General features: G+C 32.6%; 1 protein-coding gene and 1 pseudogene across 4 annotated transcripts; one reads left to right on the top strand and one right to left on the bottom strand.

Moving 5' to 3' along the window:
• The first annotated feature begins 167 nt into the window (after positions 1 to 167).
• LOC128176635 (galectin-9-like) lies at positions 168 to 15,472 on the top strand. 4 transcript variants are annotated; one of them, XM_052843092.1, is made up of 8 exons: positions 168 to 329; positions 923 to 1,011; positions 2,420 to 2,627; positions 2,876 to 3,052; positions 4,936 to 5,040; positions 5,196 to 5,284; positions 13,072 to 13,288; positions 13,589 to 14,033. In XM_052843092.1, the coding sequence occupies exons 1-8, from the start codon at positions 309 to 311 to the stop codon at positions 13,703 to 13,705; spliced, it is 1,023 nt and encodes a 340-aa protein (XP_052699052.1). In that variant the 5' UTR covers positions 168 to 308; the 3' UTR covers positions 13,706 to 14,033. The 4 variants fall into 4 exon arrangements, with proteins under 4 accessions (XP_052699052.1, XP_052699053.1, XP_052699054.1 ...); XM_052843093.1 differs by lacking the exons at positions 13,072 to 13,288; positions 13,589 to 14,033 and adding exons at positions 5,980 to 6,196; positions 15,209 to 15,472 and having other exon boundaries at positions 169 to 329; XM_052843094.1 differs by lacking the exons at positions 13,072 to 13,288; positions 13,589 to 14,033 and adding exons at positions 5,980 to 6,196; positions 6,292 to 6,647 and having other exon boundaries at positions 171 to 329; positions 2,876 to 3,010.
• Positions 15,473 to 19,618: 4,146 nt separating this feature from the next.
• Positions 19,619 to 23,073, bottom strand: LOC128176638 (uncharacterized; annotated as a pseudogene).
• Between the last annotated feature and the right edge of the window lie 1,714 nt (positions 23,074 to 24,787).

Raw genomic sequence — 24,787 nt, 5'->3', positions numbered from 1 at the left:
AAAAGAGAGAGAGAGAGATTGACAGACAGACAGAAATTAAACCGAGTTGGGAGGTTTATCAGAAGGAGGACGTTATTTTTATTGCTTCACAATTTTAGATGAATGCACATTTTGCAATTTCCTTATTGCGATGTTATCAAGAGTCTACCTTTACGCCGTCTTTAAGAGCCATTGTAAATAAACAAATCAACATCCCGTGAGGAGTCACCTGACATGACTTGTGAGGGGGCGTGTATTTATCCACGTTATAAATTCACTTAAATTGTACGCACCGAGGAACACGAACTGTACCTCAAAGCGAAACTAGCATGGCAACTGTTATGAACCCTGTAAGTATTATGCTTTCAGATTACTTATATAATTACCAACTCTTCGCAACTCATTCATAACTATCATGAACAAGGCTTTGTTCGTTTGAAACGGAATTTCATTGCTTGTAAAGTTTAGCAAGCTTGAGCATTTCATTATTACTGATATAAGAAATCAATATCTCTGCAACATGTGATACAAAAAAAGATGTAAGCTTCAGAGTAGAGGAGCGGGCTAGCAATATACATATTAATTGCATGTAAGGAGATAAGCTAGCAGGAAAATGTCGAAGATGACTGTTCATCGTCTACAAATTCTATCTTCCCGGTAGAATATTTGTTGCCCCGTGTAAACAGACATTCTGAGAACGATCTTGATTTAGTGCACATGTATTCAGCGCTTAATGGCTATGGTCCGTAGCCTAACGAAGAAGCCCCATCCCCACCTATCATATGACTGTACCATACCCTCTACATGTTGAGGACCGAAATGTTGTCGAAGTTAAGTGGATCGATGATACCACTTAGCTAAGAGTGTAAATTTATCTCTCGCCTATCGCGCATAAATAACAACTATAAGTTTTATGATACATTTTTTATACAACTTTTACTAGGGTATCCCCTATGTGGGCGGAATTCCCGGAGGGATGAGGGACGGACGTCAAATCGTCATCAACGGGACGGTGCCCCACCACGAGCACAGGTATACACACACACACACACACACACACACACACACACACACACACACACACACACACACCTGTGTAACCAATGTGAAGGTCACTCACCCAGATACATGTATATGTACTAATGTTGTCCTGTAACATTTTTTGAACGAATGGTTATACAAGTCTCGCTGACAGCAAATTCACAGTCATTTAAAATCTAAGGCAAGATCTTGTATGGACGAAAATAGGAAGGAATGAATGAATCATTTCCTCGTGTAAGAATTTTGTTGTTTGTATTTCTCAAGCTGATACAGTAAAATCCGTATCAGATAATTATAGCGATAACATATCAGCCAATGGGCCTATTAAGAGGGAGATAACAACTCATTCCTTGAGAAGAGCTGATATACATGTATTGTATTAGATCTAACGTCAGAAATTGACGATTGAAAAACATTATTGTTTTCCAATCTCATGCACGCATTCTAACGAGAAACAAGTATTCTGTGCAATTAATTCACAAATATATTCTTATGGTTTTTTTTTAGAGAGATGGATGGTTATGGTCATTTTTCCACTATTCCAATTTCCTTAAGAAGGAATGTTTTATATACACGATTCAGAAAAATATTTCTTTTTAAATTATCTGTGACAATTAAAATAACATGTTTCGTTGAAAGATCGCGTACAATAAACATAACATTTTAAACGGAAAAAGAGAAGAATTTCATTTACAAGTACACGTTAGATAGCAGATACGTGTAGTTCCAATTCGTAACGTAAACGTACGAGTACCCGTTGGTGCGCTAAACCTCTCGTATGATGTTTTAAGGTATATGATGTATAATAATGATATAGAAAAATATATTTTAAATATATATTTAATTTCAGTTTATATCAACGGCCGGACACATGGCATTGTGTAAATTGCGCTAAAACCTTATCAATCATTTGTCTAGATATGAATTTTTCCGTATCAAAGTGCAAGGTTCAATTTCCATTAATTTTGGTGAACGAGCGAATTGTTAAATCTTAACAGTGAACTTTGCTGTGGTTTTTCCCTCAAGTGTTGTTCACAAGGATGCATTAGTAGATGTCGCAATGTATTTTTTAATGGAAAAACATTTCTTTTGATCTATTTCCTCAATCAAAATGTTTATTAACCATTCATATCAACTTCCCGTTTTAGTGTGTTATTACATGTACAAATGTATGTCTGTTGATTGCATCGGTACTTGTGATATTTACTCTTAGGGATGGAAAGTTAACAAAGTTCAATTTCTGGGCGGGGGGGGGGGGGGGGTACTCATAAAAAATATCGAGACGCTTTATACTTTATATTATTTAACTTTGGGTTTTTTTCAGGGTTTTTTTTTCAAAACAAATTTTAAAACTTTTAAATCTGAACTATTTTGACTTTATTTTTGCATACAATTTCAGTTTTTCAATCAACCTACAAACTGGCCCAAACATAAATCCCCGCTCCAACACCGCCCTCCACTTCAACCCACGGCTAAACGACAACTGTGTGGTCAGGAACAGCTACCAGCACCACAGCTGGGGAGGGGAGGAGAGGGGCGGGTACCAGCCCTTCCAGAGGGGGATGCCCTTTGAAATCACCATACTTTGTCAGCATCATCATTACAAGGTTGTCAACAATGTTAATCTTGGCGAACACTTGAACAACTTCTCTGCACAAACAAGCTAAGCTAATACAGAGCTTAACGGATCCAGATGTTGCAGATACTAAATAGGCTAACTCTACTCGAATAAAAAAAATGATGTCCTGTTGACATATTTTATTTTTAACATTAAAAATACGCATTATGAAATAGCAGAAGGAAATTTGCATTAACTTCTAGGGCATCCTGTTTCATGCTGGGTTTTTCGTTTTAGATTTCCGTGAATGGTAGACATTTTTGCGACTTCCGCCACAGGGTCGAGAAACATCACGTAAACACTCTGACGATAGAGGGCGGTGTTCAGATCCACAGCATCCGGTTTGATGGAGCACATAGCCACGCCCATGGTGTAGGGGGATTTCTTGGTCGTGTAGTTGGAGAGATTGCGAAGGTTTGAGACAATAGCTGACCCTACCCTATGAATGTTCACTCCGTACTAAATTTGTGTTTGTGTGTCCATGTCCATTTCTTTTGGCGAGTTTAGTAATGGCAAATCACAACTTTTCACACTTACTTATTGAATAAAATAAACCTCTAAGAATATTTTTCCCGGTATGCACAAATATTGAATAACGATCCACAAGATCTATAGGATTGAAATTAATTGTCAATTTTCTGAAGCATGCATGTATTTAAATCCTTTGGTCAGCTTAGTCTCAAACTTTTTATATTTAATCAAGACTTTTAGAAGGAAAGAGACATTTCTATTGACCAATACGTGCCTTTTTAAAACAAATAAAAGGATGAATCCTCATTTTTGTCGAATAAGGTGTTTGACTGCTCATGTGTCACGATTGACATTTATGCTTATAATCTCAAAATCTGCAAATGCTTTGAAGAATCACGATTTAAGCTGTACATTTATTTTTCCATTTTTTAAAGGGGGGGGGGGGGGGCTTCAATGCTTCCTCTTGAGTTTTTTCTTTAAGTTTTATAAAATCTGATTTAAAAAGCAATAATTTTGTAAAGCAAGCAAGGCTACATTTCACAGCCATGTGCACTTTCCCCACCTGGAAAGAGAGCTGTAGTAGTTTGTTTATCCAATACCTTCAGTACTTGTACCATATCTTTTGATTAAGATGGCTGGATAGTTATGGCCATTTTAAGACAACATGTAACTATATCAATCTCCTTTCGAAGAAGATATTATAATTTTTTTCATTACTAATTTCATTCACGACTTTCAAAATCATGTATAAAATCTTAAGATAGACCTGATGGCTAATTGATTGACTACCCGGCTTCATTAACAGGCTTCAAAGCAATAAAATGAGTAAAAAAAATGCTTAAGTCAAAATATATTTCAAATATTTCGTTATATAGAATTATGAATATCAGAAGGTATTCTGTTTGAAATCTGTGCCAACATTGCTGAAATTTCATTATTGATTTTTTTTCTTCAAAAATTGAATTTGAAATTTCAACTATAAATCTATTGTCGGTTTAAGGTCTTGGGGCAGGGTAAAACAAACTTGTATTGCTATACGCTTTGTTTTATTGGAGTTTTTCCTGCTTGCTAGTAAAAATAATATATATAGAACTGGCAAAACTGTGTTGTTTCTCCACGCTAATCCATTTTAGCTAGATGTTAATATTCTTTTCAGCAATATTTTTTACATGAAAAACATGACACAAGCCTTGTTTACGTAGCAAAGAATTGTCATGCTTGTAACACTCGAAATCTGGTGAAGCAAGTCAAATGTTAAAAGCTTTAAAAATAACAAACTTTAAAATTGAAAATTTTCAGCTCTTAACGTGACAAAGCCTGAAATGAGCATTTGAACGCAATTTTTAAAAAATATATATAACAGTGATTGTATTTTGATAATGGTGTATTCTTAATCATATCATTTTTTCTTAATCTTAGAATGTCTCATTCCTTCCAATCTAATTAAAATTAGACGTTCTGAATCTGCTACCGCTTGATGTTTGAGAAGCGGTAGCGGATTCAGAACGTCTAATTTTAATTAGATTGCATTCCTTCTTAAGTTCTCTCAATGTATGTCTTTCATAACTCATAAGTTACAAAATTGAAATCCTCTTTAAATCTCGATTGAAATAATAATTCTTCCTTATTCTCTTGACGCATGATAAGTATTAAAAAAAACTAAAGACTATGAGGAAAATTAGCCATTTGATCGTGAAAAAAGTGAGACATCACATATTTGACTTTTATTTTCAAAAGTCACAGTCATGGAGAACAGCCATTGCAAACGTCATTGTAAACGTCATTGTAAACGTGAGCATAAAAGTAAGAGTTCCGGTATTTTGCAGGCCGCCATGCCCACACCCCCGCCGCCCGCCGGAGCCTACAACCCGTCCGGAGGGTATCCGGCCGGGGGATACCCGGGAGGAGCACCCCAGCCTATTTATAACCCCGTAAGTACGAAACGTTACTTTGTTATTGCCTGGTTCCCGAGGCCTTCCGATTATGCTAGCACAGTCGAAAGGCCTCGGGAACCAGGCTAAACTTTGTTAAAGACATCGTAAACTCAATGTAATTATTGTCATCTTATCTTTTTTTTTTCAACTAGCCGGTGCCCTTTACTACGGCAATTTCTGGAGGCATTTTCCCTGGTAAAATGATTTTCATTAGCGGAGTTCCAAATCCAAATGCGGAGAGGTATATAAATGCCCTTAGTTTGATGTTTCAATTTTTCAGTGGCATTTAGTAAACCTTACGCAGAGCAAACCTTTCAAGGGAATGTTTATCATAGTTCCTTAAATAACTGCAATATAGTTAATTTCCACCATTTCACTTTTCCTTACAATAACTAATCAAAAATATACAGTAATATAATCAGCTACAGCAGAGATATATACTAGTATAGCATGTCTCTGGCTCAAGTAAATTCTAGGTACCATTGAATTTATTTCGTTCTATTCGTTATTCGATCGTGATATATGTATACACGCAACAAAATTGTAATAAATAGTCTAACAAATACGCAATAAATTTCAATCCGATTGCAAATTGAAGGATCCGTTTGGAAATAAAAACATTTTCAAATCATTATTCAAACACTTATCAATTCGTATTGCAAATTTTAAAAAAAATACTAAACAGTTCGTTGTAAAAGATATTTTTTTATATTTCATTACCCCCCCCCCCTCCCCCACCTTTTTACGGACTCAGTCGGAGATATATACTTGTACTCGTGAATTATTCGACCTTAAATGAAACTTTTTATCACCATTTTAATTTGATAAAGACTTGTCATATTATACAAAGAATCTTCTTTTGAATTTTATAAAGTTTGGCCTTTTAAATTGTACAAAGATTCGCAATTTGAATTTTTGCCATTTTAATTTCATAAGATTCACCATTAACTTGATGTGTGGTCCCTACGACGGAAGTGACATTGCTTTGCATTGTGACGTACGCCTCCGGGTCGGCGGGGACTTTAACGTGGTCCTCAGGAATTCTTGCCAGGGTGGTGGCTGGGGGGCAGAGGAGAGACACAGCCCATATTTTCCCTTCATGCCCAATGCCAACTTTGACATGATCATAATGGCAGAACAGCACCAATTTAAGGTACCGATAATGTATAAGCTATGGTTGGTCTTGTGTTTCAGCATATAAGTTATTAGATTTAAAAAAAATGGATTAATTTTTTTTTAATGAAATAGATTGCTGTCAACAATCAACACTTGCTGGAGTTCAGACACCGTGTTCAGCCATTGAACAGAATCGACACCTTGCAGATCAAGGGTGATGTCCGATTAACTCAAGTCCGCTTTCAGTAATGACGTAATCGCCAGACGACATCTGCTTCGGAACGTGTAGACATTAATCCAAACATGAATACAATATTGTCAAAATTGTCCATTTATATACAAAGCATCAATTAACAATCATGAATTGATTTTTTTATTTGTTTATAAATGTATGATGAAGCATCATAAAAACGATTAATGGGTTGTTTGTGATTTTTCTTATTTGTACACTTAAATATAGAGATCCAATAAAACTACTATACGCCTACTTTTGCATAGTTGATTTTTTCATTATTGTCCGATTTTATGAAAGACAGCATGGGGATGCTGTAACAGATGGTACGGCCGTCCCGCTAGACAATATTCTAGTTTCGTCTACATTAGTAATGACGAAACTGTTCTTGAATGCAACTGCGAAATGAAGTTAAATCTCATTTCCTCTGTCATTTTCTTTAACATTGAAGAAAAATATTAATGGTCTAGACTTTGTTTAACTCGATCTAACGTTTATTAAGGAAATATAGACCTTCCCCTAATATTGTATTCGATATTTTTTTTATTAAAATTTAGAATTTGAATTTGAAATTTTCTTTTTATGGTGGTCAAATTGCAAATTATTTTATGATGTTCAAGTAAAAAATACATTACATAAAACTTATTGATATCTATAAAATACAAGTATCATGACAGTACAATGGAACAATAAAATACGATACTTTATAAATGACAAATTGTTCAGTATAACTATCATTTTATCACACAATCGGGGTTGTTCCCCTTCGCACCAAACATTAAACATCAAAAGAATACAATAACATGTAATAACCTTAAAAGCAGGTAACCTGGTTAGTCGAAGTACAAGGGAATGGATTGAGATACAGATAAACGTATGATATAAATTTCATTATTTACAAATCAAATTAATAAATGATTTTCAACTGATACTATTAAAGTGTATAAAAAAATTAATTCTTTTCCGGCGAATATTACTGGTCTTTTTACATTTGAAATTATCATTACACACCAGAAAATCACAGGCACTTGTTTCTGGGAAAAAAGTTCACCCTATAAGGTTTTACTATCATATTTGATTTTATACTGTAAGGCCAACTTTTATTGCAGAAACAAGTTTCTGTGCAATAATAACATTTTAATTATAATGAATTATAGTGTATATTGAATAAGGACTGGCCACCAGGAGCTGCCAGTTACTTAAAATTATTATAAACATTCTTATACTTTTTATAGTCTTTTTATAGTTTTTATGTCCAAATTCCCAGCGCATCAAAATTCATTGGTTAGTTCCATTTTGATTACATGTACATGTATTATAAAAACCAAATATGGAGAGATTTGTATTAAAAGAGATCTTATCATTTTAAGACCCTTTGGTTTGCTCAGTGTGATTTTATACAAAAAAAAATCAACCTAGGAACCTAAAACTGGCATTTTCACTAAACACACCAAACCTTTCTATAACACATTTAACACGTTAATCTGTAAAGCTTTGCAGCTTATCATGGGTTTACAGTTACAACGTTTAAGTAGTTAGGTACAGAAGTGGGTAGTTACCAGGAGATTCAAGTACATAATCTTACATGCTACAAAAGACAAATAGGGCTACATAAAATATCTTTATCACGTTATTACAAGGAAAAGTCTCGAAATTACGAGTTAATTATCTCGTTATTACGAGAAAAGATCTTGTAATTACGGGAAAATATATCGTAAATACGAGAAAATGTCTTGTAATAACGAGAAAATATCTATGTTAAATGGTGCGTTTCATTGTTCGACATGTACTCTGTGAGTCTCTTTATGTAAAATGTATGAACATATATTAAATTAAATTAGTGAGAGAAATTTCAGAAGAAAGAGCAAAGCAGATTGCTTAATAAATTAATTGACCGATTTATTATCATGAAGGACAATTCGTTAAAGTCCAAAATGTAAATATAATGAATTTTAAAAAAAATACTTTCAATGTAGGTTGTGTATAAATAAAATATAAAACACAATACGGGGAAAATCCCGTATATCCATGATTCAAACTATATTGTTATCTGTAACTAATGGAATTGTGTTTTAATGACTAGGACTACCCGGTATTTACTTCGGAGTGGGATTGTGATATACGTTGAGAAGTAAAAATACATGAAGTTCTTTCCACTTATTCATAAAAGATGAAATGTCAGATCCGATCATTTTATCTAGAAATTAATAAATAATAATCGTTGTTATTAAAAAATAATCGAAAGTAAATTAACCGTTCAGGAAAGAAAAAAAGTAGACTGAAAGGGTGAACCGATCGACTTGGAGGTCTAGATCTGATGAACGAGGAACTTTTTGATATATATTTTTTTCACAATAGTAAATCAAATAACAACTACTATATATTTTATTATAATGAAATATTTTTTCGTTATTACAGTGTATTAGATATTTAACTCATTAAAAACTTATTGAAAGCGAGATTTCTTTTCTGGTAATTAAGAGATAAAAATATTTTTATTACATGTCCCTATTCGACTTTCGTAACATTCCGATAAACCGTAAGACAAAAAACAACAAAACTTTATTCTGTATAGGTATTGTTTCTTGATTTTTTCCATAGTTAATATATTTGACGGTGTAACACATATCTTATCTATAACATTTCTCAGTACAAAAAATTTAGCAATTTGAACATCAATGGTTAATAATAAAATACTGTTTGATATATTTTACGGTATTCAATATGAACAAATAGAAATCAAAATTAATTTATCTATAAAAGGGGATTTAAATGGAAGACAGTTCAAATATTTGTTCTTATAAATATTTTTTTATAAATATTTGTCTCTCAAAGTTTTATTAAACAATGATATAATATATCGATTTAAAAAACAAAAAACCCATAAACATGCTGCATGTAATTTATTTTGAATGTACACTTTCCGTGTCAGTCTTAACATACCACTCGTATTATTCTACGAATAGCTTTTTGCACTATATACAGAAATTCTATAACATATATGTTTTGTTTAAGTGAAATGTATTTTTAAATACCAGGGGCCCATTTCATAAAAGTATCTTATGTTTACGATCTATCTTCAGACAAAAATCATAAGATCTTACCATAGCTATGTCACAACACTGTTATAGCTTATGATTATCTTAAGATCTGCCATAATCTTAAAACAACCAAATAGATGTCTTAAGTCCACCTTTGATGTGGCAAGAGCGTATATTTTGTTTCACAACCAAATGCCTACTGACGTTGATGAAACGTTAAAAAATTCTGAAGTGTTGTGTTTTTTATTCAAAATAAACATTAATAACCGTATCATTGAAATGATGAAATAATCTATTTTAAGACATTAAACGGGTAATATGCAAAAGTGATATATTCAAAGTTTTAGTCATATGATCGACATTTAAAAGAAAAACAATTCCATTTTGGACTTTTAACAATGGTTTTGTTACTTGTGAAATAAAAAAAACCCTTGGACAGAAATACAAAAACTAATAATTTATTTGTTGATGATAGCAATGCTTTTCGACCATGTTGGAGTTTTAAGACTTTAGTGTACTTTTTCTCTCTCGATTCCTGGTGCTTTCTTTTTCATATCTTCTGCCTTCCTTTTAAGAGCATTTGCAACAAAGACATTCTGCATTGAAACTTAATGTCAAACTTGTCTGTTAAATTGGACACCACATCGTAGAAATTTTCACATAGATGAAACTGAAGATATTCAGCTGATGCAGGATATTCAGTTGATGCAGGTAGAATAAAAACACTAAAATGTAAAACATGAACATGATAAAAACAGCCTCCGCAAAAATACAGTGTTTTTGGTACAAATAACAGTAAATATACTCAAGAATTAAGTTTGTTTTAAGAAATGTGTTTAGATTTCTATTACTTAAGACCGTTAAGTCATGCCAAAAAATGTGAAATGACATTTTTTTAAAAGTCCTTTATACATTTAGTCTTTCTTAACCCCCTTTATAATCCCAAAATAGTTGTTAACTAATAAGAAGAACATACAAGTATAAAATTATACATGTAATGCTAGTGTTACAGAGAATAACAGGAAGAAAGATATAAAGCTTTCCTAAAAGAAGAGCCAAATGAAGAACAGTTAAAAATATGTAGTGTCAGGAAGCAATACAAAAGGGGCGAGGTCACGATTTTCGCTGAAATTTTTCAAATTTTAATTTACTTTTCCCGTTTTATTGTTATCAAATGAATGCTATATTGGAGTATTTTTAATGGTCAAGAAAAATTTAGTTCTAAATAGAAATGATCAGGTTTAGAAACAAAATTGAATTTGACACTGAATTTTTTAAATTTTGTTCATAAATCTAAGAAAACAAACTATGTTTGAAGCAGAATTTATACCAGCATATAAAACAAAAAATCTAAAGGTAAAAGTTACTTACGCCTTGTTATCCAACAAAGAATTCATCTTAAATTGCATTTACTACACAACAAGGCGAAAGAAATATTTGTTATGATGTTAATTTTCGGACTGACATCCTTTAGATGGCTAGAAATAGTGATAATAGATGTAATAATGTATGAAGAAACTGTAATCCAAACTTTGAACTTAAAACCTTATAAGTGAGCGAAGCTGCGGTGAAATCAAACTATAGAATTATCAATAACCCCTACTTATTAATCTTTTAAATCAATCATTAAAATAGGCGTAACATACCTAAACGATTTACTATAAACATATGGCTTTCAATTTAATCCAAGGAATTGTCAGTTTTTCCGTCTTTATCCTCTGATACCATGGCAATTGGTCCACATAGAAACAACGTAAGGGCAACGTAAATCTTTAATTAATCAATGTGCACCAAACTAAGAAGTACAACACCAATGTTTTCGGTATGTATTGAGATATGGTATTATATGTGCGAAGATACTGTATCAATGATCCACAATACATGTGTATATAAAACAAACTAAAAATTGTACAACTCACTTTGAAAAACTATGTGTACTGCTGCTTTTTAAACACTAAAATCATGCCTTCATCTTCCCAAAAAGTCACCGGACAGTATTTTACAATGTTTAAGCAATAAAAATATGACATTATGACCTGAAAATAGGAGGCCATTCACTTATTCATGCAGTTTGGGGCTGGTACAAAAGAAGGGATTGGACACATCAGTTTCTTTAGTATATTCCTCTGGTTTATGAATAAGATATAATTAATCATGATTTTAACTTTGTCTGGCTATTTACAGTTTTTACCCGGAAAAAATTTAAAATGCATTTTATGGTCAAATTCAAGTACTATGAATGTTAAGAAACTTAAAACAATGGTCATGTTTTGAAATAACTTCCTTTTTCCGCTGATGACACGGTCTCTCTCTCTCTATAAACTGACAAGTTTAGTTGAAAATAATTCATTCGAGCACCACGACTTAGACGAACATCCCGTTATAGATTATCATGTCCAAAGCCTCAAAGAAGGGTCGCTGTAAGGGCCACCACGGGTGTGTATGTCAGACGGTCGATGCCTCACAGTGTACCATGCCTCCACCCACACCGCCTGCTGGGGCTCATGCCTCGTCTGGAGGATATCCGACCATGAGGTACCCGGGGGGAGGACCCCAGAGTATCAATGACCCTGTGAGTACGAGGTGTTTTTTCATTTCCATGTTGGACATAGATAACGTTAATCTCTGGTGATTGTTTTACAAATTATCGTTTTCTTTTCTATTGTAATTAGCCGGTGCCCGTTATTGCGCCAGTATCTGGAGGAATATTCCCGGGGAAAATGATTTTCATAAGTGGAGTACTAAATCCCAATGCAAAAAGGTACAATTTGTGCGACTAAATAGCTTGAGCTTCTTTCAAACACCATATTTATAATGCATACCCATGTGTTTGGAATATGTTTCACTGATGTTTCTTTCTTTCCGAAAGACATTCCTTAATGTGCAAAGAAAACTAAGTAGGTTCTGTAATATTAAAAGTAAAATAGTTTCTCTAATAAAAATTTAGCCAATTATATATTATATAATATATCAGAAATCCGAAAATAAACTTCTACTTGCTTTTTTGTGATGTTTGTAAAAACCCAGTCGTCGCAATATTTCTTAAGTATTATCGCGACTGTCATTCTTATGGAAGAACCTCAGTCCGGAACATTAAACGTCCGACCTAATATAACTAACTTGGATTACATTAAATTAACAGATATTGAGTTTAAGAGATTATTACTAGTATTAACAAAAACTCAAATCTTGTAGTCATTCTAATGTGGAGAGGGGTCTCTAACTAATGGTGAAAGTATGATCGAAATATGTCAAAGAAGTATAGCGCCTTTTCCCATTATTTCGCTTATAAGATATTCATAAAATTAAAGGACTATCATAAATAACCGGTCATCATATACACCATTACAAGAACCGTTAATGCAACATACACATTCTATACCCCCAGAAACCAAAAAAGCAAACTCTGCCTACAACGTTATATTTTCATTGATTTTTTTTAAATCCACACCTGGTGCATATATCTAGGCTCACTTTGTTGAATAGACGATATTTGCTTGAGTCATCTAACATTGAAAGATACATCTCAACATCATTTGGATGTCCATTTAAATTTAAATAAGATTCGCCATTTGAATTTTTAGAAGATTCCCTATTTGAATTTTATAAAAAAAAAAACACCATTTGAATTTTATACAGATTCACCATCAACTTGATGTGCGGTCCCTATGACGGTAGTGACATCGCTCTGCATTGTGACGCACGCCTCCGCGTTGGCAGCGAGGTTGACGTTTTCGTGAGGAATTCTTTCATGGGCGGTGGCTGGGGAGGTCAGGAGACACACAGCCCAAATTTTCCCTTCATGCCTAATGGCAGCTTTGACATGATCATACTTGCAGAGAAAGACAAATTCAAGGTAATTATTATATACAGGGTTATTTTAGCCCCGTGTAATTTTCGACCCTCTTCACTTGCAAACAGTTTCGCCATGTCCTGAATTCGCCCAGACTCCGTTGCGTTTAAAGCAACATCATTTGAGACATTGGAATTTGTCCAGTCTTAAATTCGTCCGTTGAAAACAAGGGCGAAATGGGCGAAAATAACACGGGGGCAAACATTTCCCTTTATACAGTTTATGGCACAACAGTCTTGTCTTTTGTTGAAATGTCATACTGGGTTCAAAGAAATTTAATTCATGAATTCTTTTAATTAACAGATTGCTGTCAACAACCAGCACTTGGTGGAGTACAACCATCGTCTGCAACCACTGAAAAAAATCGACACCTTGAAGATCACGGGTGATGTCCGAATAAAACAAATCCGCTTTCAGTAATGACGTCATTGGTTAAACGTTGTCGTGTTCATCTGACTACTAGTATATTCTGTAGTTACAAAACAAATAATGTGGCCGACTTGTTCACTCCATATTAACAAAAAACAATCATGGAAAATAATAGGGTTTTTTTCTTTTTCTTTTGAGGATATTTTGATACATATAATAGAAATGGGTTTGTTGGGGTGAAGGTGAGTGGCGTTTGTTGTTGTTGTTGTTGTTATTGTTGTTTAAGGTGTTTGTTGGGTTTTTTAATTAAAGAAATAATAGGATGATATGCCGATGGAATATTTTATAAAATTTAATAAAACTTCTTATGGATCTTTTTGATTGGTTTATTGTTCTTTTTTTAAAAAACACGTTCGATACGATAGTATGCGAGCGGTTGTACCTGTAGGTGATATTTAGGACTGACTCGACTATATATTTACATTAAAGTTGACAAGTTTGTTATCGAAAGCAACCGAAGATTCATCACTGTTTAAATTGCATTAATGAACTTGAATCAACATATGATCTAATTTTTAAGAAATACCCCATCCTTGCTTATTGAAGTATCTTAATTCAATCTTAATACTCGTTTCTGCAGAAAATTATCAGGCTTAAAACGACATTGAATTCGAAGAACAGTAGACACTGTTTTTGTGTTTTTATTATAATATTTAGCAAGTAGAAAAAAAAAACTCTCCTTGAAGTATATCACACAAATATTTAAAGGGGCATGGTCACGATTTTGTTCAAAAATTATTTTTCCAATTTTAATATTTACAATGCTTCAGAAAGGCAATTCTAATGGGCAACCGAAATTTGAGTTTCATTTGTTGAGATTTAAGCGAGTTACAGAGCTTGAAATTCTTCAGTTTGTAAACAAAGCGTTTGTTTACATTTTGAACGTGGACGTAAAAATTTCAGTTTTAAACCTAAAACGAATGTGTTAAACGTTAGGAACTGTTTATCTATCCTTTAAATAAATAAAAAAAAGAAAAATAACCTGGAAAACGATTTTTTACTGGTATATTGAACCTATGTAAACAAAAACAGGGCACGAGCCTTGTTTACATGACAAAGAATTGTGAGCCCTGTATCTTGCTTATAACTCTACGAATGACTCTCAAATTTAATTTGATCATTAGAAATGCATTTCTAAAGCATTGTAAATAATAAAAACATAAAAATAAAATTTGACCATAATCGTGACCATGCCTCTTTAATAAAAACATAACACAAACCTTGTTTACATAACAAAAATTTCCGAGTTCTAATCTTGCTTGTAACTCGACATCTGGTTGAGCATTAGAAATACCTTATCAAAGCACCTTTAGCATTGAAAATAAAATGAACAACCTTGGTCCAAATAGTGCCGCTTTAAAACATACATTTAAATATTTGTTATACATATACATATAAGGTACCGAAAATGTATTAGCTATGGCTGGTCTTGTGTTTCAGCATTATGAATTATTAGATTCAAAGAAATTGGATTAATTTTTTTTAATGAAATAGATTGCTGTTAACAATCAACACTTGCTGGAATTCAGAAACCGTGTTCAGCCATTGAACAGAATCGACACCTTGCAGATCAAGGGTGATGTCCGATTAACTTAAGTCCGCTTTCAGTAATGACGTCATCGCCAGACGACGTCTGCTTCGGAACGTGTAGACATTGTTCCAAACATGAATACAATATAGTCAAAATTGTCCATTTTTTATACAAAGCATCAATTAACAATCATGAATTGATTTTTTATTTGTTTATATGATGAAGCATAATCAAAACGATTAATGGGTTGTTTGTGATTTTTCTTATTTGTACACTTAATTAAATAGAGATCCAATAAAACTACTATACGCCTACTTTTGCATAGTTCATTTTTTTCATTATTGTCCGTCTTTATGAAAGACAGCATGGGGATGCTGTAACAGATGGTACGGTCGTTCCCCTAGACAATATTCTAGTTTCGTCTACATTAGTAATGAATGCATTTAAATGCAACTGCGAAATGAAATCTCATTTCCTCTGCCATTTTCTTTAACATTGATGAAAAATATTAATGGTCTAGACTTTGTTTAACTCGATCTAACGTTTATTATGGAAATATAGACGTGCCCCTAATATTGTAGTCGATAGTTTTTAAATTAAAATTTAGAATTTGAATTTAAAATTTTCTTTCTATGTTGGTCAAATTGCAAATCATTTTATTATGTTCAAGTAAAAAATACATAACATAAAACTGATTGATATCTATAAAATACAAGTATCATGACAGTACAATGGAACAATAAAATACGATACTTTATAAATGACAAATTGTTCAGTTTATCTATCATTTTATCATATAATCAGGGTTGTTCTCCTTTGTACCAAACATTAAACATCAAAAGAATACAATAACATTTAACAACCTTAAAAGCAGGTAACCTGGTTAGTGGAAGTACAAGGGAATGGATAGAGATACAGATAAACGTATGATATAGATTTCATTATTTACAAATCAAATTAATAAATGATTTTCAACTGATACTATTATAGTTTATAAAAAAAATTAATTCTTTTTCGGCGAATATTTCTGGTCTTTTTACATTACTATCATATTTGATTTTATACTGTAAGGCTAAATTTCATTGCAGAAAAAAGTGTCTGTGCAAAAAAAAGTTTTAATCATCATAAAGTCAGTGTATATAGGATAATGACTTTCAATCTGGAGCTGCCAGTCTTATCCATGATTGAAACAATATAGTTATCTGTAACTAATGGAATGTTGTTTTAACGACTAGGAAAACCTGGTAATTACTTCGAAACGGGATTGTGATATACGTTGATGAAGTAAAAATACATGAAGTTCTTTCCATTTATTCATAAATAATCGTTATATTTCAAAAATAATCAAAATCAAATTTAACGTTTCTGGAAAGAAAGAAAAGTAGACTGAAAGGGTAAACCGATCGACTTGGGAGGTCTAGATCTGATGAACTATAGTCTGTCCCAAGATATTTATGTGCATATTTGAACGATTTTTAATAAAAATACACATACCTGTGACTGAAGTGCAATTAAAATCGATGAAAGGGAAAATTCCCAAGATAACTTCATTCACACATTATCATTTTTCCCTCGTAAAAATTCACAGGAACGAAAACAAATTTCCTACGGAGATTTATAATGGGGAATGTTGACATCTTTTCTCCATTCGGAAGTACTCGGGACACCTCGCGCAATTTTTCAACGTTATCATCCGGGCGTCTTTATCTCCTTGGCAATGGAAAAACCTCGTAGACTTTTTATTTTTAGTCGTGTACTGATACCCGACAAGCTAGGGCGGGCGTTTCAAAGGGGAAATCTTGGGATTTTTTCATACTATTGAATGAACATCGTCTGAACCAAGAGGTATTTATAAATATTGAATAATTTAAGAAAATATGCGGCAAAAATATCTTGGGACAGACTATAGGAACACTTGTTATATATATGGGTTTTTTTTCACAAAAATAAATCAAATAACAACTACAACATGTATATATATTATTATAACGAGATATTTTCTCGCAATTATTAGATAATTAACTCATTGATAACTTATTAATAGCGAGATCTTTTCTGGTAATAACGATATGATAAACTAGTAATAATGAGATATTTTCTCGTAATTACGAGATAAAGATATTTTTATTACATGCCCCTATTTTGTAACATTCTGATAGGCCGTAAAACAATTTTAAAAAACAACAACAAAAATTAATTCTGTATAGCTACTGTTTCTTAATTGTTTGCTATAGCAAATTTATTTGACAGTGTTACACATATCTTACGTAAAACATTTCTCAGTATTAAAAATTGTAGCAATTTGAACATCAATAGTTAATAATAAAATATTGTTAGTATATTCTACGGTATTCAATATGAACAAACAGAAATCAAAATTAAATAAATTCGTCTACAAAAGGGGCTTTAAATCGAAACAGTTCAATTTTTTGTTCATATATATACTTACTTTATAATTATATGTCTCTCAAACTTTTATTAAACAATGATATAATATATCGATTTTTAAAAAAAGAACAACCCATAAACATGCTGCATGTAATTTATTTTGAATGTACACTTTCCGTGTCAGTCTTAACATACCACTCGTATTATTCTACGAATAGCTTTTTGCACTATATACAGAAACTCTATATCTGTCACATATATGTTTTATTTAAGTGAAATGTATTTTTAAATACCAGGGGCCCGTTTCATAAAAGTATCTTATGGTTACGATCTATCTTGAGACAAAAAATTGTCATAAGATCTTACCATAGCTATGTCACAAAACCGTCATAACTTATGATTATCTTAAGATCTGTCATACTCTTAAAACAACAAATTAAATGTCTTAAGTTCACCTTTGACGTGGCAAGAACGTTTAATTTGTTTTACAACCGAATGCCGAGTAGAATCGTAGTGCGTGCGATTGGGCAGTTGGTTACACAGTCTTTTATTTTCAAGCTGACGTTGATGAAACCTTAAAAAACATTTTTAAGTATTGTGTTTTTAATCGAAATAAACATTAATAACCGTAATATTGAAATGACAAAATAATCTCTTTTGAGACAATAATCGGGTAACATGCTAAAACATACGGCACTACTGCAAAGATTAATAGTGCGCTGAAAAAAATAATCAAAGTTTTAGCCATATAATCGACATTTAAAAGAAAAAACAATTCTATTTTGAACAACAGTTGTCTTACTTGTGAAAGAAAAAAAAACCGTTGGACAGAAATACAACAAGAGGCCCATGGGCCACATCGCTCACCTGATCAGCAGTTCCTTGAAACGTTCTATTTCGTATCATATGCTTTTTCTATTTTAAACATTGAACCCCTTTCTGGGGCCCCAGTATTAGTCCGAGGTTTATGGTTGGCTTTAACAACATAAATAGTAACATAGGAATGAAAATGTGTAGCACTGCGGCGGGACCGCACGTACACAGCCTGAAAAACTGAACGTAGAAGAGTTCCACGTCAAGAGGTATACCTCTCAGACTGTAAAGAACAACATTAAGAAAGATAACTCTTGGTTCCACTACATTAGAGTTTACACAATTTGAGGATCCTTGCATGGTAGTCTCACAAACTGTAGCATTATAATTCCCGAGAAAAAACTTTTTAAAAGTATTTTCAATATATCTTTCTATGTTAAACTTTGAACCCCATCTTGGGGCCCCAGTATTAGTCCAGTGCCAAAGCTTTATTTATTTGGAATCTACATTATTTAAGGATGCCTGCATTGTAATCTCACAAGCTGAAGCATTATAGTTCCCTAGAAAAAGATTTTTAATCATTTTCCCTCTATATTTCTATGCTTAACTTTGAACACCTCTTGGGGCCCCAGTACTAGATCGAGGACCACGGCTTTTATAACTTCGAATCTACACTATTTGAGGATGCTTACGTAGTTATCTGACAAATTGAAGAATTTTAGTTCTCGAGAAGAAGATTTTTAAACATTTTCCATAAATACTTCTACCTTTAACTTTTAACCCATCTTGGGTCCCCACTATTAGTCGAGGGGTCACTGTTTTAAAACTATCGAACCTACATTATCCAAGGTTGTGTGCATGATAGTAATCTCACAAAAGTGAAGCATTGTAGTTCTCGAGAAGAAGATTATTTAGCATGTTACCTTTATATTTCTATAATAAACTTTCACCCCATCTTGGGGCCGAATGCTGGTGAACCCGGCACCTGGTAAACCCGGCACCTGGTGAACTCGGCACCGAGAATAGTGAAGTCGGCATCCGGTAAACTCGGCACCTGGTAAACTTGGCACCTGGTAAACTCGGCATCTGGTGAATTCGGCATTAGCATAGTATTCATTTATCTCTTTGTTTCTAGACACACATTTAAAAAAAATTGATTACACATTGTATACGACTGTATCTTTATCATGGAAATGTCTGTTTATGAAGAAAGGTGAGTTTTTCAATGTAACTTATTACTGACGACCACATTTATCAACAGATACGAAATAATTCACTAGCTACTGGCTTAACATATATTTTGAATTGATATAATTTATGTAAGAATTTATCTTTCTAAATATGAAAATTTTATGAACATTTGCACATTTGGTTGTTATATGACCAGTTTAGTTTCATCTTGGCGCGATGTTCTTCACATTCATCAATGAGCATATCAGAGGCGCTCCCAAGGTAATTACGGTCGGAGAAAATAGGCCTAGTTAAAAGATGAATTGAGACAATTAATCCATATAACCATATTATTGCTAAATGTAGTAAAAATACTTACAATAATTACTATAGGCAGAAATAATTAAAGGAGACAGATTGAATATCAGAAGTGATTATTTTGTGCTTTTTTAAATCATTTTCTTATCATGTCCTTAATTTCTTGCATTGTAGTATGTTTACTACATTCTTTTACCATTAAAGAGCAAATTTTTCACTTGCCACTGAAATTATTGATACTGTGTGAACTATAATATTGCTTCTAGTTGTATATTCAATTAACTCATTTTGCAATTTTGTCTAATTTAATTCATTAAAATCCTTTCAAGAACAACAACGATTATTATATTCTTAGCTACATCCATCTTTTTATTCATTATGAACATAGGCACAACGAATAACAAAAACAGTAATAGCAATTTTGATTAAAAAAAACTCAATAAAACAAAACAAGATATTTTAAATGCAGTGACAATAACAAACATACTTTATAAGTTAAAGACATTTTTACATTACAAGATGCACATTTCACGAAGGGGGGCACAGCTGTCGATATCACGATATCTGAACAAATCACATGTTCAAAGCTGGTGGTATATAAATAGAAGCACAGCCCGTTAACAGTTCACTCGCAGTGATCGATCTTTCACAGTAGTCGTTCCAAAGCTTGAAAACACGACCTTCCACCTGTAATGTCCTCTTCCTTTGGAACCTCTGCATCTTCCCTTCAGATACCATCTTCATCTGCACTGTGATGTTTGTCGCTTCCCGATGCAGAACAAGGGAACCGATCCCCTGGTGACAACACTGGTGTTTAGGCGGTTGTGCCATCCCCCCACATCATTGTTCGTCCGGATGGACGTCATGAACACACTCCAGTGATGGATCTTGAAGATTGAAGCACGGATCCACGTCCTGTAGACATAGTCCATCACTGGAGCAAGAACCTCTGGTGCACGCCCATCCAGACGTAGGAAGGTCTCCTCGAACTACAATTGCATGAAAATAAATACTTTTTTTCTAATTTATATGCAAGATACTGGCAGATTTGAATAGTCACAAATCTAATTATTTTTGTTGATAACATTTTGCTTATTTTTATTTATTTTATTTATCTAGTTCATCCTTGCATACATGTAATACTACATGTAATATTAGATAACATTAACTTTCTTAAAATTACGACATTTATCAAATATCTACATACTGGTGTAATTTTAGCCTGAATGTCACTACACTTGCTAAAATTCTATACATACAACTATATATATATATACTATTAATGTGATTATTTAGAAAGAAAGAAGCATTTGTACACTTGTTTTTAAGAAAGACACAAAAAATTATATAAAACTATACTTATGATATGAACTGCCAGTTTTTCTTTCAGGGAAAAGATCAAATCATGGATATCATTTGCAGGCAATTAAAGGATATGTTGTTTGGTACTTACGTTGGATAACTTGTAAAATGCTTTTTCAGGTGTAAACAGAATTCAATAATGTATCTTATTGTTACAGTACATTTTCATGAATTTAAACAATAGCCTTTGTGAATTTACGTTTTAACTTAATGCCACATTCTATATGTGTTTTCATTTATAATTATCAGAGAGAGAGGGGGTGGTGGGGGGGGGAGGGAGAGAGAGCGAGAGCGAGAGCGAGAGTTCAAAGCAGTCTTGCACTAATCAGAGATAAAATACATTCTTGATGGATCATGTATTTTTGTGTTGCAGCACAAGTATCAAGACAAAGGTTAACTTCCTAGTTAGAAGATTGAGAATCAGTTGTTTTCAACATATTTTCATTGATTGTTGAATAGTTTTGAAATTTCATGTATTTTTCCAAAAGTGTAATTGATTGTAGAAAGTTAATACAATGTATTACAAGACGTGTAAATTCAGTAGCATTGAAAGTTGGGTTATACAGTGTAAATTTATATATTTTCCTATTTTTAGTGATCTTAAACTAATTATATTGCATAGTGCCTTGATCATATAATTAAAATATTTAAATATTTCATAAATACTCAATAAATAGTAAGAATCTATTGGTAATGTCTTAATAAGTTTCATATTAATCATACATGTAGATATGGGAATCATGTATAAACTTTATATTTAAAATTCATCTATACTTTAAATATATACAATAATTGTATATATTTAAAGTATATAAACTCTTTTTTATTTAATATACTTTATTTTAATAAATATCAGCTATTTAAAAATAATCAATTGATGTGGTGCCTTGATCATAAAATTAAAATATTCCATAAATAGTCACAGTCTAATGGTAATATCTTAATTAGTTTCATAATTATACATGTAGATATTATTTTATAGGGGATTCAAGTGAACTTTATAAATCTACAAACAATTGATATATACATAGTTATTACATATTTACTTTCTTTTCAAATTTGTTATTTTAAATATATGTGTTTATAATGTAAAAAATATATTTTACTTACCACCCATTGCTGTTGTCTTCTTGAAGTCGCAAGAAAAGGTGACATTGGGAAGCCCATGTGTTGACAGGGTCTCTTCATTAACCTCCTCATAATTAGTATCTCACCCCTTCTATGTGTACGGGTAATACACCGTCTAATAGCACCTGGTAGCCCCTTCCATGTATACTAGGAATACCCCGCTGTCATCTTGTTGTTTTAGCAATTTATAAACAAGATACACACTGGATAACACATGCTTAAGTACAGTACCTTTGATGTTGTGTATACATAATTATATTACTGTTCTATATAGGAAAAAAATAATATGTTTACAAATCTACCTTATTTCTTCGTTTTAATATTTAATTATTATATTAATCATATATATCCTCTTGTAGTTAGTCGTTTTTAACTGCTTTTATTCACGGAATACGTGAAATTTTTGTCACAATTGCATCATGGTTTTGTGTTTTTTCGATGTTTTTTTTTATATCTGAGTTATGATAATAAAAAATTTACGAGGTTTTGTATTTCTTCTATGTTTATTTAAAGTTATGATGAGAAAAAAATATCGAGGTGCCGAGTTCACCAGATTCCTGATGCCGAGTTTACCAGGTGCCGAGTTTACCAGGTGCCGACTTCACTATTTACGCAGGTGCCAAATTCACCAGGTGCCGAGTTCACTTGTTACCCTTGGGGCCCCAGTATTGGTCCGTCACTATTTTACCAATTAAGAATCTACAGTAGTTCTTGAGAAGAAATTTTTAAACGTTTCCTTTATATTTTTTAAAATGTTTAAATTTTGAACCCCTCTTGGTGCCCCATTATTTGTCCGGGAGTCACGATTTTTACAAATTAGAGTCTACATTATTATAGGATGTACATGTATGCATAGTAATATCCCAAACTGTTGCATTATAGTTCTTGAGAAGAAGATTTTAAAACATTTTCCTATATATGTTAAAATTAAAACCCCTCCTGGGGTCCCACTTTTTGTTCGGGGGTCACGATTTTTACAATTTAGAATCTTCACTATATATACAATCTTTTGTGTAAATATTGGCTTTTTGGTGCAGTAGTTCTTGAGAAGAAAATATTTTTAACAATTTTTCTATATAGGTTTATGCTAAACATTGAACCCCGCCTAGGGCTCCAGTTTTGGTCCGAGGGTCATGATTTCTACAATTTAGAGTCTTCGCTATACATATCAAAGGCCGGAACGCCCACAAAGGCCCCGAGCTGACATTTTCTTTAATATAGGTATCATAAATTAAATTTCTGTACCAATAGTCGTATATCAAATATTTTGTGAAATTAAATTCGTACATATTATAGTATTTATTGCCAAGCAGACAACATACAAATACACATAAAACATGGGTTCATCAACAAGAGTTCACAATAGCCCGCGCCATGCACCGGGACACACCCGTCCTCGACCAGGGAGCCCACGAGATAGAGATCTCTGCACACGCTGTCTGAGTTAAGTCGTACGTACACTAAGTACATAAATATCACAATATACAACTATATTTTTATATGCAATTTTAACATCACCATATGATTGTATACTCAGTATATTTCCTTATAAAATACGTAGTGATACATTTGTAATACAGTGAATTATAACTCATCATGGTTACAAAAATCGGAGAAATTTCAAAGTTCAAAAATAAATTATCTTCTTTCTGCTTTAAAAACTCTTTGAACAAATTTTACGGGTTCATCATTTGTATACGAGGGAAAAACATTAACAGTGTTTCCCTTATTATAATAAAACATACTTTAATTTATTCAATTCCCGTGCAAAACAAGATTATCTTTGGGATGCTTGTTTACAAATAAATCCACACCACGTGCGTTGATCTGCCGTATCTATAATGCTCAACCAAACTAGTTGCAATATTGCAACAAAATCACAAGATAATTTATCGCTTACATTTATTTTGGAGACTGTGCCCGATAACAAATAAATTTACATCTTAATTTTTATTTTTATCGAGCACGGTATCCAAATGAAATGTAAGCGATAAACTAAAATAACATTTAATGAATTTTTACACTTTATCGTATTCATCCGTCATTTCTTGATTAAACAACCTTATATACTTATGCAATGAGTTGTCAATAATCAGGGATACACAGTTGGGTTTTTTGGTGCACAATTTAGTTGAATATATGGAACCAAAGTCATGTAAACATTTTCCTATGTATTTCTATGTTAAACTTTGAACCCCGCCTGGGGCCATAGTTTTGGTCCGAGGGTCACGATTTTTACAATTTAAAATTTTCACAATATATACAAGCTTGTGTTTTAATACTGGCATTTCTGGTGCAGTGGTTCTTGAGAAGAAGATTTTTTAAACATTTTTCCTATGTATTTCTATGTTAAATTTTGAACC

The sequence above is a fragment of the Crassostrea angulata genome, chromosome 3 (genome assembly GCF_025612915.1).
Source record: "Crassostrea angulata isolate pt1a10 chromosome 3, ASM2561291v2, whole genome shotgun sequence".
NCBI classification, from domain to species: domain Eukaryota; kingdom Metazoa; phylum Mollusca; class Bivalvia; order Ostreida; family Ostreidae; genus Magallana; species Magallana angulata.
The sequence above is the reverse complement of the archived record's forward strand: the minus strand, read 5'-3'. Positions and strand labels throughout refer to the sequence as shown.

Bases quoted from the DNA above. Each gene is read 5' to 3' on its own strand.
- LOC128176635 (XM_052843092.1), top strand. From the start codon at position 309: ATGGCAACTGTTATGAACCCT. The intron at 3,053-4,935 runs GTTTGAGACAAT...GGTATTTTGCAG, and splicing joins TAGTTGGAGAGATTGCGAAG to GCCGCCATGCCCACACCCCC. The intron at 5,285-13,071 runs GTATATAAATGC...AATTTTATACAG, and splicing joins CCAAATCCAAATGCGGAGAG to ATTCACCATCAACTTGATGT.